The sequence below is a fragment of the Crinia signifera genome, chromosome 4 (genome assembly GCF_055691185.1).
Source record: "Crinia signifera chromosome 4, ASM5569118v1, whole genome shotgun sequence".
Classification (NCBI taxonomy): domain Eukaryota; kingdom Metazoa; phylum Chordata; class Amphibia; order Anura; family Myobatrachidae; genus Crinia; species Crinia signifera.
Genome location: NC_139220.1, coordinates 115,380,924 through 115,394,307, shown reverse-complemented (window position 1 = coordinate 115,394,307; position 13,384 = coordinate 115,380,924). Strand labels below are relative to the sequence as shown.

Here is a 13,384-nt window from a genome sequence, read left to right as displayed (position 1 = left end):
CTCAGCCGGCTCCCCCCGCACTGACAGGCAGCGGGGAGAAGCGGCTGTCTCCGTCGCTTCTAACAGCCTCTGTAGCGCTGTCCGAGTGCTACAGAGGCTGAGAGCGTGATTGGCTGAGCTACAGTATGCGTCTCCATGGAGACGCATAGCTCAGCCAATCAGGACTGAGCTATGCGTCTCCATGGAGACGCATACTGTAGCTCAGCCAATCACGCTCTCAGCCTCTGTAGCACTCGGACAGCGCTACAGAGGCTGTTAGAAGCGACGGAGACAGCCGCTTCTCCCCGCTGCCTGTCAGTGCGGGGGGAGCCGGCTGAGAAGCAGCCAGACCAGCGCTGGATCCAGGAATGGTAAGTAACGCTGGTGTAAAAGTGAGGTGTGTGTGTGTAATAAACTTGTACTTCTCTGTGTGTGTGTTTTTTATAAACATTCTTTTTACAGGTGGACTACAAGTCCCAGCGGGCCCATTAATGCCCCGCATGCTGGGACTTGTGGTTCTCCAAGTCCCAGCATGCGGGGGAGGTCTGCTGGCACTTGTAGTTCGCCAGTAAAAAGCAATGTAATGATATGTATGATGGATTTAACCCTATCAGGCCGGCGTCCACTGGCCACGGACGCCGGTGACAGCCCCGGGCTTCAGCCCTGGACGGGTGAAGCCTGGGGGGGGGGACCCCTTTATTGGGGGGGTCCCCACTCCTCCAGGTACCCCGTCCAAGGCTGACCAGCCACGGTGCTCATGTTTTGGCCGGGGGACCTTGTATAAAAAGTGTCCCCCGGCTGTGGCATGACACCGCGGGCTGTTGGAGCCCGGTGCTGGTTTCAAAATACGGGGGACCCCCAGATTTTTTGTCCCCCGTATTTTTGGAACCAGGACCGGTCCAAGAGTCCGGGGCTGGTTTCAGAAATACGGGGGACCCCTATGCTTTTTGTCCCCCCGTATTTTTGGAACCAGGTCCGGCTCAATGAGCCCGGGGCTGGTTATGCTTAGGAGGGGGGACCCCACGCCGTTTTTTTTTTTCCTTGTTTTTTTTGAACAAAATCGCATTTATGAAAATGCGCACATTTTCATGACTGAAAATGCGCACATTTTCATGACTAAAAATCGCGGCAAATCGCATTTTTTGCCGCTAATTCGCATCTCATTACATATGCGAATTCGCGGCAAAAAATGCGATTTTTAAAGGTGCGATTTGGTGCGATTTTTTTTTTAGTCTAAAAATCGCACCCTATTACATTTCGCCCCAGGTGTTTGTATTTGTATCTGTAATATAGCTATTGTTGGAGGTGTAATATGGCTGCCACGCTTCTCTTATGTTGCATTATATTTTGTTATCTTGGGCATTCAATTTATTATCCAGCATTTACCTGACCTCTGTATTGTGTAACATCTACCTGCTGTATGGAACAAGAACAGGTGAAGACTTGAATTAGCCCTTATATACTGTATGTCATAGATACCACAAATTTTTCTCCAGCAATGGGATTTTTGGTACTTCCTCATCTTTGCGGCCACCGCTTACGCAACGTAATTAACGTAGCGTCATCATTCGCTCGCCACAACTTTACTAAAGGTAATAGCTGGTTGCGTGGACACAGGAGGGTGGCGTGGACACAGGATTTGTAACGGTTCCCTTGCCGAAAATCCTTTCGTAGTGGGGGACAATGGTGAATATAGCGGCTAACATAACTGGTGTAGCGGTGGGCGCAAAGATGAAGAAGTACCGGATTTTTTAACCTGCGCATTCGGGATGACTTGTTTCCAGTAAAAATGTACATGCTTTTTAAGTGACATGTAAAACACAAAATCTGATATACTGGATGAACAAACCCATCTTTCCCCACACTAAGGCTCGGCCACAGGGGGAACAAAGGGGCATGAAAAACTCATATTGGCCATTTGCATGTTGACCTTTTGCTTGTGTTGACCTTTTGCTTGTGTTGACCTTGTGCATGTCGGCCTTTTGTCACTGTTGACCTAATAACTGTAGATCTGTGAACCGGATACTGTACATCTGTGGTGAATCATTGGTATTGTGCACCGTGTTTGTGAAGATGCTGCTGCCTACTGGAAAGCTTTAAGTACTTCAAGTGCAACATTAACAAGCTGTTTGTCTCCATTATTTTCTGCTCACAGTCCACAATTATTGAACTGGGTTTGCTTTTACTCCACATTAAAATGTATTCTGCTTATAAATGTAGTTTTCATTTTTTGTTTGTTTTTTATGATTAATCAGAAATAAAATGATCGTGTGTGTATTACACAAGAAGTATACTCATTTTGCGTGTGAGTGTGGAATCTTGAGATATGAATCGGTGGCCTTTAATGACGTTTTACCCTTTTTTGACCTCCAGGATTTATTGCAAAGATGCACGCGTAACCTACAGGAGGCTCCACAACTATTGACCATATTGGTTAAGTTTAACTAAAAATGCATTGTTAAATATATAGAGAAACCAAATAACATAGGTTTTGCTGCTGTCCTTGCTGAAATGAGACCTTTTCATTAGGCCATTTATGATGGTCCACAAAGCGGGTTCTGGCCTTCAAGCTAGAGTCAATGAATTTGGTTGTAAGCTCTCGTAATAAAGCAGGTAGAGATACATTTCCAGCAGATGTCTCGGCAAGACCATATCCATCTTAACTATGACTTGTTACCATCTGAGAAACTGAAGGATCTCTGCACCAGACGTCCGAGAAAAAGGTGATCTGTAATGTTCCAGTACCATGGATGCGATTTAATCTGGGTGATACCTTTTGTTCCCTTCATGGTTGATGTACTCCTGAACAGAGCTCATCGAACCCTCATGCGGTTTTCAAGACCCTGTATTGCCAAGAGATGCTATACTTCTACTCCCCTATTTTAAGTTTAGTCAAACGACTAAACTTGAGATTATTGGCTCCCCAAAAATATGAAAATCTCTCTCAATCACCCTTGTGATGTAACAAGGAATGAGCATAATAGCAGGTATAGTTTTTGATTCCATTTATGCTTACAAGTGCAATTAGATAAATCAAAGCCAATGCTGCCAGAACTAAATATGAGGTTCTTCAACTTCTTCAAAAGCTACTTTTTCAGCCTTCCTCCTCCCTCTTGGTAGATGAAGTAAGACCGCTAATACAAAGTGCACAGAAAAGGGACTTAAAGTAAAAATTGATCTCCAGTGCTGACTTTAGTATCTATAAATGTGACTTTACTTAAGGTCAAAGGTCGACACCAAACAGTTCAACATAGACAGAAGGTCAACAAATGTAAAATGTCAACATGGAAAGGGGGGGGGGTCTGTTGACATAAGTGTATCGTGTCCCTTCGCATGGCTCACTTGATCGCCATGCGAAGGGTACACTATTCTATCCCCCCTCCATGTCCACTGGAATGGCAAAGTATGAACAAGTCCTTCTTTTGAAGAAACGCATGAAAAACTCATGACTACCTTTTCCATGTCTACCTTTTTCTTGTCAGCCTTTGTCTTTATCGGCCTAATGTTGACTTTTTTGTGTGTCAACCTTTGGCCTGTCGACCTTTACTATTGACCATACAACCGCATCCCGTGTACACAAGAAGAAAAACGAAATTGTACACTATGCTATTTTAGGTGTGAACAAAATGTTTCATTTGAAATTATACAGTATATAAAAAACAAATGTGCCTAAAAGCTCATCAGTTCCTATAGCAGATAGTGACTATTGTAATAAAACAAAATTAAATACATTTAACTAGGCATTTTGGAGCTAAAAAGAAAGGTAATAAATACAAAAGACTTAAAATTATGAATCATAAAAGAAAAACTCAATTAAAACATTCTCTGATTTTTATACTTTTTTTATTTTATTTTTTTATTTTACAAGCTTGTGTAAAAATAAGTTTGTAGTAGGCCTCCATGTCATATACTCTTAAAATTCAATTCACTGTTACTTGATAATGGAGCTTTTACTGAGCTACTCTAAAGAAACCAGTTTTATCCTGTGGACTAGAAGACTGTCTACAGGATTGCATTTATTACTGACAGATAGTTGCTGCAGTTAAAAAGACTGTACTGTCTCAGTGGGTAGCTGTAAAGTCTCCACCAGTGCCTTAATGCTACAGTTTTTCATTTGTTTACATTGACTGGACGAGAATCTCCATGTACAAAGAAGGCTTAGCTTACCATTTTTTCCCACTTGACATTTGTACATTCTCCCCAGATTAACTAATACTTAAACCTGGTACAAACTACACGATGGGTATACCTGGCAATATTGGCGGCAGAGGGGACCAAGCACAGTGCCGCCAATGGCAAGTGCATACAATTGCCTGGGGGGTAGTGGGGGCCCAGTTGCACTCTATTGTCTGTACATGCAGGATGACCAAGTGCATCAATAACGACTCACGGGAGCACTCATCCATAACTATATTGAGTGTATACTAGACATTGTTCAGAAGGGTCCTTCCTTGTGAGTGGTATCTTTTTAAAATATTGCGTATTGTGTTTGGGGTTTTACAGAATTTTTCAAATTGAGTTTCTGTTTAGACTTGACACATGGCACTCCATTTTAATCAACAATGGACTCTTGTCTTGTTTCATACTATTTGGTCCTAGTCCACTATGTTTGTCACTGGAGAAATGGGTTTTGTCTTTTGGTTTTATTTTCTATTACTCATTTTTTATTCTATATTATTCACTTATGTATTTGTAACTGTGTACCAAACTTTGTCTTTCTTGATATGTGTTTTTATATATTATGCTTTCAACTGAAAGTTTCTAAAGAGTTATGGGATATTCAGTCTGTATGTTTGTTTTTGGGCAATACATCATTAATGCTGCTTTCCCACTGCAGACCAGTTTAAAGTACTGGTAATGGTATTTAAAACGGTATTAGCATTCCCACTGCAGCAGATTACTGTTTTAAATACCATTCAAGTACCATTCCCATTGCAGTGAACCGTGTAAAATGTAGAGTGCCTAACCCCCCCCCCCCCCAGTGTAAAGAGTGCCTAACCCCCCATACCTGCCCTGTGCCCCCACCTCCCCTTGTACTTACCTGCACGGGGATGCAGGGCAGTGGGGAGGCAGCGGGGGTCCATGCAGGGTACAGGCAGTCCCAGTGTCTGATGAGAACTAGTGGTTCTCACTTTGCGCATATGTAATGAGCGGCTCTTTATTATGCACGTGCACTCATTACACATGCACAAAGTGAGAACTACTAGGTCTCATCAGGCACTGGGACTGCCTGGAGGCTAAATAACGTTTAAGAGGCATTCACACTGCCTCTTAAACGTTATTTTAACGTGTAGGACTCTGCTTTAAAAACGGGTTGAAATACCATTTAGCTTTTAAATGGTATTTCAACTCTGGCACTTTCCCACTGTAGCCTTAAAACGGTAAATTGCGCTGAAAATCGGCAATTTACCGTTTTTTTTTAGCTGCAGTGGGAAAGGGGCGTAAGTTGACAATCTAGAAGAGGACTTGGTTTCCTTTCTAAACAACCACAACAAGTGATGGAGAGTTTACAAATAGAGAGGATATTGATAGGCTAAATGCATAATTAACTAAGGAGACAATCCTATTAATTTCAAAGGGAGAGAGGCTTAACTCATGCAGCAGTACCTGATTTCACACCCTTCGCCGGCTAGCTTTCGAACCTATGGGCCAGCAAGCACTTTTGTGCAAATTCCGGCCACCGTAAAGTGCGGCCGCTGCGATGATTCACTCACAAGGCTTTTATAATGGTGTAGAAGAATCCAAATTAATTTAGATAAACATATTCCTGTTCCTGATTGTTACTACTTTTTCTACATGTATTCTGACTTGAGAGGTCCTAAGGGGACTGATATGTCAGATAATGGTGTAAAAGAATCCAAATGTATTTAGATAAACAAAGTCTGGTGAGTGGGAATTATATGATTATACTTGGATTATTGTTTACCCAATACTCTTTTAATGGAACATCCGCATTTGTCTCCTGCTGGGTGAGAGTGCAAGGCTGTGTTTTCTGTTTTTTTTGTCTTTTTCTTTACAGCTACAGGATTATCCTAATATCTATTTACAGTTTCTTCTATAGCGCAGCATGTTCCATTGCGCTTTACAATTGGAAAATATTAATGGCAATATACTTATTGTATGTTTCAGATGAACTAAATGCAAGAATGTGTAACATATTTTGAGGAAGTAATTTGGATACTTTGGTGATTATTCTGAATAAGTATTTTTTTAAATACCTGGTGCTGGAGACTCATTTGACATTTTTATTTTTTTGTAATTCCTCCATATTTGAGCCAGATAAATTATCATTGTCGTCTTATGTCTTCTGTTAGGACTTGAATAAACGTCTCTCACTTCCGGCTGACATTAGGATACCTGATGGATATTTGGAGAAACTACAGATTAACAGTCCACCTTTTGATCAACCCATGAGCCGACGATCTCGAAGGGCATCTCTGGTAATTTCTGGCCCTACATGATTGTATAAGGAAATTATTAGATTACACCCTAAACCTTAATTGGTTCTGATTTGATGTCCTATTCTGTATCTATCTAGAAAGGAAGGAATAAGTTGTGTACATGGGGGCTTTGCTTGGGAAATCATATGCATGAATAACAAATACAAATCAAACTTATTCTTACTTTGGCATAACACTTCTAGTTCTACACTGCATCTTGTCATTTGGTATATTACTGCACAGTTTCTAAAACTCTGTCGTCAAGACCCCTCACAGTTCATGTTTTCCAGGTCACCTGTGGATTTAAAAAAATTGACAGTTGGTGTTACACAGTGCTCCTGCTGGTCCCCTTGAAATTGTGACCGGTGTGGGGTCCTGAGGACAGAGTTTGAGAACCAATGTATTACTGAAATGATTATTGTTCTTTACTTTCATTCAAATTATATATAAATAGATATGTGCGGGTTCGGTGTTACTCTGTTCTCAAATTGGGATCTTTTTGGCCATCCAAAACTTGTGATACTCAATACAATCCTGATTTGAGAACCGAGTAAAACTGAACATGAACATCTCTATTTATAAATAATGAGCAATCTGAAGGTGCCCATACATGGAACGATGTGCTCTGTACTTTTTGTACTAGATCGCATTGCATATCGTACAAAAAGCATGCAATGGGCTACAGCAGTGTGCTTTTTGTACTTGATGCGATCTAGTACCGAAAGTTTGTGCTACACATACTTGATGTTATGTGCACAGGAGTGGGCATTGCACCTGGAAATCGCCAAAGAGCTATAAAATATTTGTCCATTTTATGCAGGCATGTGCAATCAAAGTCCTCTGAAGCAATCACTTCTCCTCAAAAATACCTTGTTTTGGTTCGAGAATTACAATTTGCCTTCATAATGTGCTTTAAACAGCATTTGTGCTTCAGGTGCAGGAGTGTCCTTCTGTGATGCGCAAGAACAGTCACCGCTTGGCTCTTATCATGCATTTAGCCTGTAGGCATTTTCACGATTTGCCATCGATGTAAACTGCCTCCCTTTATGCAGTGTACAAGATTTATATGTCCACACTTTTTATATTGGAGTCTAAAAAGGCAGTCTGTTTGGGTTCTATGCCATACCATATACGCACTTAATTTAATCATATTAACATTAGACACCCAGACTTCATACATGTAATGTGCATAGACATGAGGTGTGAGCAATCTTTGTAGTTATGTGCACATTTTAATTTCTGTTTAAATTGTAAACTATGTAAAATTAGCAGTGCTAATAATGAAAAGTATTTTGTTTTTTCTTCACATACCAGTCAGAAATTGGCTTTGGGAAAATGGAAACGTACGTCAAATTGGAAAAGCTTGGGGAGGTTTGTGACATTGATTGCCTTTGTTATATAATTAATGGTTTAAATTTGAAACCGCGTCTTGCATAGGCTGCTGTTCAGTAACCTTACCCCATTGTCTGGTGGGGTCATTTGGAAGCTGCCATTTCTATCTGTTTCTGTAACCCACAGTATAACAATACAATCCCTTTTCGTCTTCATTTTCCATTTACCTGTTGTTCTGCTTTATTTCTAGAGTTGTGCACTGTGAAGATCTGTCTGTTCACAACCCATCTATCTGTCCCTATTTCATCTTTTTTCCTGTCAGACCTTTCCCTGCCTTTCTCTCTGTCTGGGCTTGATACAGATATGGTCGCTACTTTAATATTTGCACAGTTGAGCGATTATTAGCGGACTTTACATGTATATTAGCCGCAGTGTGCACATGGGCAGCAATTGAATTGCTATCAACTACGCATGACTTCTCGAGTGATTTAAGAGGCTTGGGGGGATGTTATTCAATCCCGGGTCGCAGCTACCGGGACGTCCAGTCAGTCGTGACCCTGGCCCGTTCTTGGCCCGCTCGCCTGTTTTTCAACCGGCAGAATTCAATGTCCCGTCTGCTTAATGACAAAAAGGGGTTGGTCGGTGGAAACGGCGGTGGATTGTAGAGATACGGCCATGATCTCGACAAATACATTCCCGTTCTCGGTAAACCTGGCCTGACTGCTTTTAAAGTCTGTACAGTGTACATACATTATTTCTGCAAATTAAGGTAAATGTGTCTTTTTAGGGCACCTATGCCACAGTATTTAAAGGAAGAAGTAAACTTACAGAAAACCTTGTAGCGCTGAAAGAAATCCGATTGGAACATGAAGAAGGAGCACCATGCACAGCAATTAGAGAAGGTAAACCTTGTATTGCTATTGATTTGAAACTTCCATTAATGCAGACCTTTCTCCTAGACCAGCGTTTCCTATATACAGTCCTTTCAAGTCTAACAAGTGAAGAATTCTGGGTTTCCATCTCTGGAAACTAGTAGGTACTTATATGTTAGTTGGGCGCCCACTAAGCTATTTGCTTAGTTTTCCGGGTCCCCTCGCGGGGCTCGCCACGCTTCGGGCTTGGTGGCTCGCTGCGCTCGCCACACTATATAAATTCCACTCCATGCCGACATGGATAGTGGAGGTATAAGCGTACTAACTATAGTGGGCGCCCAACTAACATATAAGTACCAACTAGTAGTGTAATTAATGACTGCCAAGTATACGTCTTACCTGTTTTTGGTTAAAGCTAATTTAAAAAATATAAGTTGTGACATCTCGTTCAAACCTACAGTATCATAGTTGATGTATTTCCTTTCTTTAATTCCTCATCGACTTCTATAGTATAACTAATCCATTTTCTTATATGCTGTTGAGTCTTCCAATAAAAAGCTTTAAAAAAAAATTTTGTATCTTTTGGCAGTGTGTGAGGACCGGGTTTAGGAAACATTTTTCTAGATTTAATAGTGTTGTAGACCAATTAAAAGCAATCTTTTAATTCTGAATTTCATAAAGTAAAAATGTATTTATATTGTGGAGAGTTTAATTAGCTGTGTGTTATACTGTGCAGCTTCAGCAACCAGGAAAAGAGCTTGGCGCTATTGCATTTGAAACTAGTGACCAATCTGCGACTTGTCTCCGAGGCATCATTTGGATTCTTGCTTGTACAAAAATCTCTGCTAAGTGCTACCTTGGGGCAAGTTATGGATTCACTGCAGGCTTCTAATTGATTAGCTCTGGGCAAGCTGGGCATGTGCTTTTTATAAATACAGTGTTCCTTAACACATTTTATTGGAAAGGGCTGCTATTGTCATTTGCTAATGAAGTCTGTCCACCACAGTTTAGTAACATTGGTTGTACATATGGGTCACTTGAATTGTGTGGTTTGATGGTAGTGTCAAGAAATATATAATTGATTTTATTTTTTTCTTTGTAGTGTCATTATTAAAGGACCTGAAGCACGCAAACATTGTCACCTTGCACGACATTGTTCACACAGAAAAATCATTGACACTTGTCTTTGAATATCTGGTAAGTACAGTATGATCTAGTTGTGCATTATCAAAAGAAAGTTGTATAACGGATGGTGGCTCATCAAATTCTAGTCTCTGCGTACAGATTACTATAGTTATTTGTATAGTGAAAGAGTATAGAGCAATATTTTATATATATATATATATATATATATATATATATATGTATGTATGTATGTATGTATGTGTGTATATATATATATATATATATATATATATATATATATATATATATATATATATATATATATAGAAAAAATAACAGTGCGCAATAGGTTAATGAGTCTTTTAAAAGGAACAATACCAGTCTCAAGTGGAAGATCGTTCTGATCCCTTAATGTCCGGTGTATTCCACACCACAGCGTTGATTGAATCTTGCACAAGGCTTTTAAATGTAGCCGGCTGCTCCACACTTTTGTCCCAAATAGGGCTCTCCTGTATCCAATAGGTGGGTGAATCTGAAAAAGATTAGTGCGGGCGCTCCAATGGTGCAGATTACCACTTTTAAAATCAAGGGTTTTTTATTGAAGGTACAAATCACAAACAGAGGATGGAGTCCCGTACCACATGTAGCGGCTCACAATTGCCGCGATTTGGACAGCATAAAAGCAAGTGCACAGCACTTCTCAGGTTAGAGAGGTTACACTCCTTCTCTGTGGCTCCACGATCTCAGCGATGCTAGGCCACGCCCCTATGCGTTTCGTCACGGAGGCCTAGCGTCGCTGAGATCGTGGAGCCAGAGAGAAGGAGTGTAACCTCTCCAACCTGAGAAGTGCTGTGCACTTGCTTTTATGCTGTCCAAATCGCGGCAATTGTGAGCCGCTACATGTGGTACGTGACCCCATCCTCTGTGATTTGTACCTTCAATAAAAAACCCTTGATTTTAAAAGTGGTAATTTGCACCATATATTTATTTATTTATATATATATATATATATATATATATATATATATATATATATATATATATATATATATATATATTAATATTATATATAGTGTCAGGGGGAGTGTCCGGCACTCGTCGCACTCAATCAGGAAATGCCCGGGTGCCTTCCTAGGTAGAGGATTTCTACCGCATACAGAGAAACAAACGCAGGCGTCACTCCGGGACTTGTAGTGAAAAAAAAACTTTACTGTGTGGCGGTCAACGCCGTTTCGGGTTTCCCCGTCGTCAGGACCAAAATCACAAACCCAAAAGTGTCATAGTCTCACTACTGAACACCCGGTCATGTGATTGACTGCCGGATCACATGACCGGGTGTTCAGTAGTGAGACTATGACACTACTTCCTCTATGTAGAACGCATGCCGCACGGAAGCTGCGGCAATACATTACTATATGTGTGGAACGCACGCCGTCCTACAAGTGAGTGGCGGGTTTTCTGTCACCGGACAGGTACGTGATTTAATCAAAAACAGCTGGGTTTGAATATAGTCTGATTGTGATAGGCTAGGAATTTACCTTGATGGGCGTATTGTGTAGCATTTAAGGCTTGGCGCAGGGGGATAGTGTCATCGCTGACAGCAGGAGATCGAGCTGGATTAAGGTCTTGAAAAAGGGTCGTGCAATGGCCCGAAACGTCGACTACCATGTTGAATTTTAAAGGATGATTTGAAGTTTTAACCGTTTTTTTTAAGTCTGGTGAGTGCGCTCTGTGGAAATCGTTTTCCTCTTATGGATATACATACAGTTGCGGTCGTCTGCGGCACTGGGGACTAGGAATAACTCACACAACGGCCAGCTGGCCGTGAGTTATTCCTAGTCCCCAGTGCCGCAGACGACCGCAACTGTATGTATTTGGTCCGGCGCGCTGGACCCTGCTGATGGCACGGGGCTCTCACCATCTAAGGAGCTGAGTGCCGACTACCCGTTGATTATATATATATATATATATATATATATATATATATATATATATATATATATATATATATATATATATATTAAAGAGGATGAGATGGGCGCCCATCTCATCCTCTTTGATAGATTGTCGTTTGAGAGGTTTACAAGGACAGAAACCCATAGGAGAGTTGCTGCCACCCTGAAAGAGGGAGTGCGCACATACGGACAGCACAGAACGGTGTTTTGGACAAATTAAGATCAGGATCGGGGATATATTGGCGCTAGTACCACCCGATCATTAAGCCTATTTCTCCCCTTTATAGACATTTTCTAGCGGGAATGTCCACATCAGCGTCTGCCATGAAGGAGACTCAAACCTCTATCACTACTTTTGGAGCTGCCCCTTATTAAAAATATTCTGGCTTCAAATTAGAAAATTTGCTCTCAAACACTTGGTAAACTACATTCCTTTTACAGTCCAATGGGCCATTTTTGATATTTTGTCTGAGGGACAGAGAATAGCCAGGGGATGTAAGAGATTACTGTTTATTATCAGTGCTATGACAAGAAAGGCTGTGTTGCAGACATCGATCGATGCTGCACCCCCTACATTAAAACTTTTAAAATTAAAATTATACCATGTATTTAATATGGATTGGATAGAATGTCTGTTGGAAAAAGACTAACGAGTAATAATTTTTTTTTAATACATTGGAGAGCTATATTAAAACATTATCCTTTGAGGTAAGATTGAAGCTACATAACGCCTTTAAACACACTCAATGGTATACTTTGAGATTAATTGAGGGGGATCCCCCCTATAGATACTGTCTCCTGATCATGTTGCACAAGGAGGAGATTTTCAGTAATTTCTAGTATATGGAGAATTCTTTACTGAACATGGAGGTTTTAGCCACCTAGACTTTCAGGAATAGAAGTGGTAGTTAACAGACTTTGGTGTTCTGCGAGACCTATTTTGATTAAAGTAATCAGATACACATAGGATTCGCTACATAATGGGCTGTATTCAATGTGAATACCGGCGAGGTGCAGCAAATCCTGTTTAGGATTCGCTGCACATTAGCCACGTTCCGGAGCCTCGCCGGCTCCGGTATTCAACGAGTCAGGGGCTCGCTGCCCCTGACCGGCGAATATGAGTTCCTGCGGCGAACGCCGCAGGGAGCCTGAGGACGGTGGCAGGCAGGGAGATGGAAGTCTCTCTGCCTGCCCCAGAGCGTATGTGGGGGGGAGGTGGGCTCCCCGGGTGCCAGGCAGCACAGGCTGCCCCCCCGGGGGTGCCAGCAGGGGCCCGGGTATATTCACTACACCCGATCGTGCATATGTAACGATCGGGTACAGTGAATATATGAATATCTAATGAGCGGCTCGGCTCCGGCGCCCCCTGCTGGCTGCTGTGTAAAAAAAAAATATATATATATTTTTTTTTTTATTAAATATATATATATATTTTTTTTTTATTAAATATATATTCATGTGCTTACAGCACATGAATAAATATAGCATGCCCCTCAGAATAAAATTCCTGATTTTTTTACACCAAATGTAAAAAACAAAACACTTTATTTTAAAAGTTCACATTCCACTTCACCATAAAAAGATAGCGATTGCTACTCGGTGAATCATGGCAAAAAAACCTTCAAATGTATTCACCATCTGGTCATTGAATAGGGTGATTCACCGTTTTAATCAAAAATTC

The 13,384-nt window shown here is 41.1% G+C and overlaps 1 protein-coding gene across 1 annotated transcript in view; it reads left to right on the top strand.

The window, feature by feature from the left end:
• CDK17 (cyclin dependent kinase 17) overlaps positions 1 to 13,384 on the top strand; it is a 144,665-nt gene that overhangs the window by 107,590 nt on the left and 23,691 nt on the right. The window contains exons 5-8 of the mRNA XM_083182293.1: positions 6,294 to 6,419; positions 7,734 to 7,790; positions 8,539 to 8,653; positions 9,726 to 9,820. Coding sequence (XP_083038419.1) covers positions 6,294 to 6,419; positions 7,734 to 7,790; positions 8,539 to 8,653; positions 9,726 to 9,820 — 393 coding nt within the window. The remainder of the gene's footprint in view (positions 1 to 6,293; positions 6,420 to 7,733; positions 7,791 to 8,538; positions 8,654 to 9,725; positions 9,821 to 13,384) is intronic.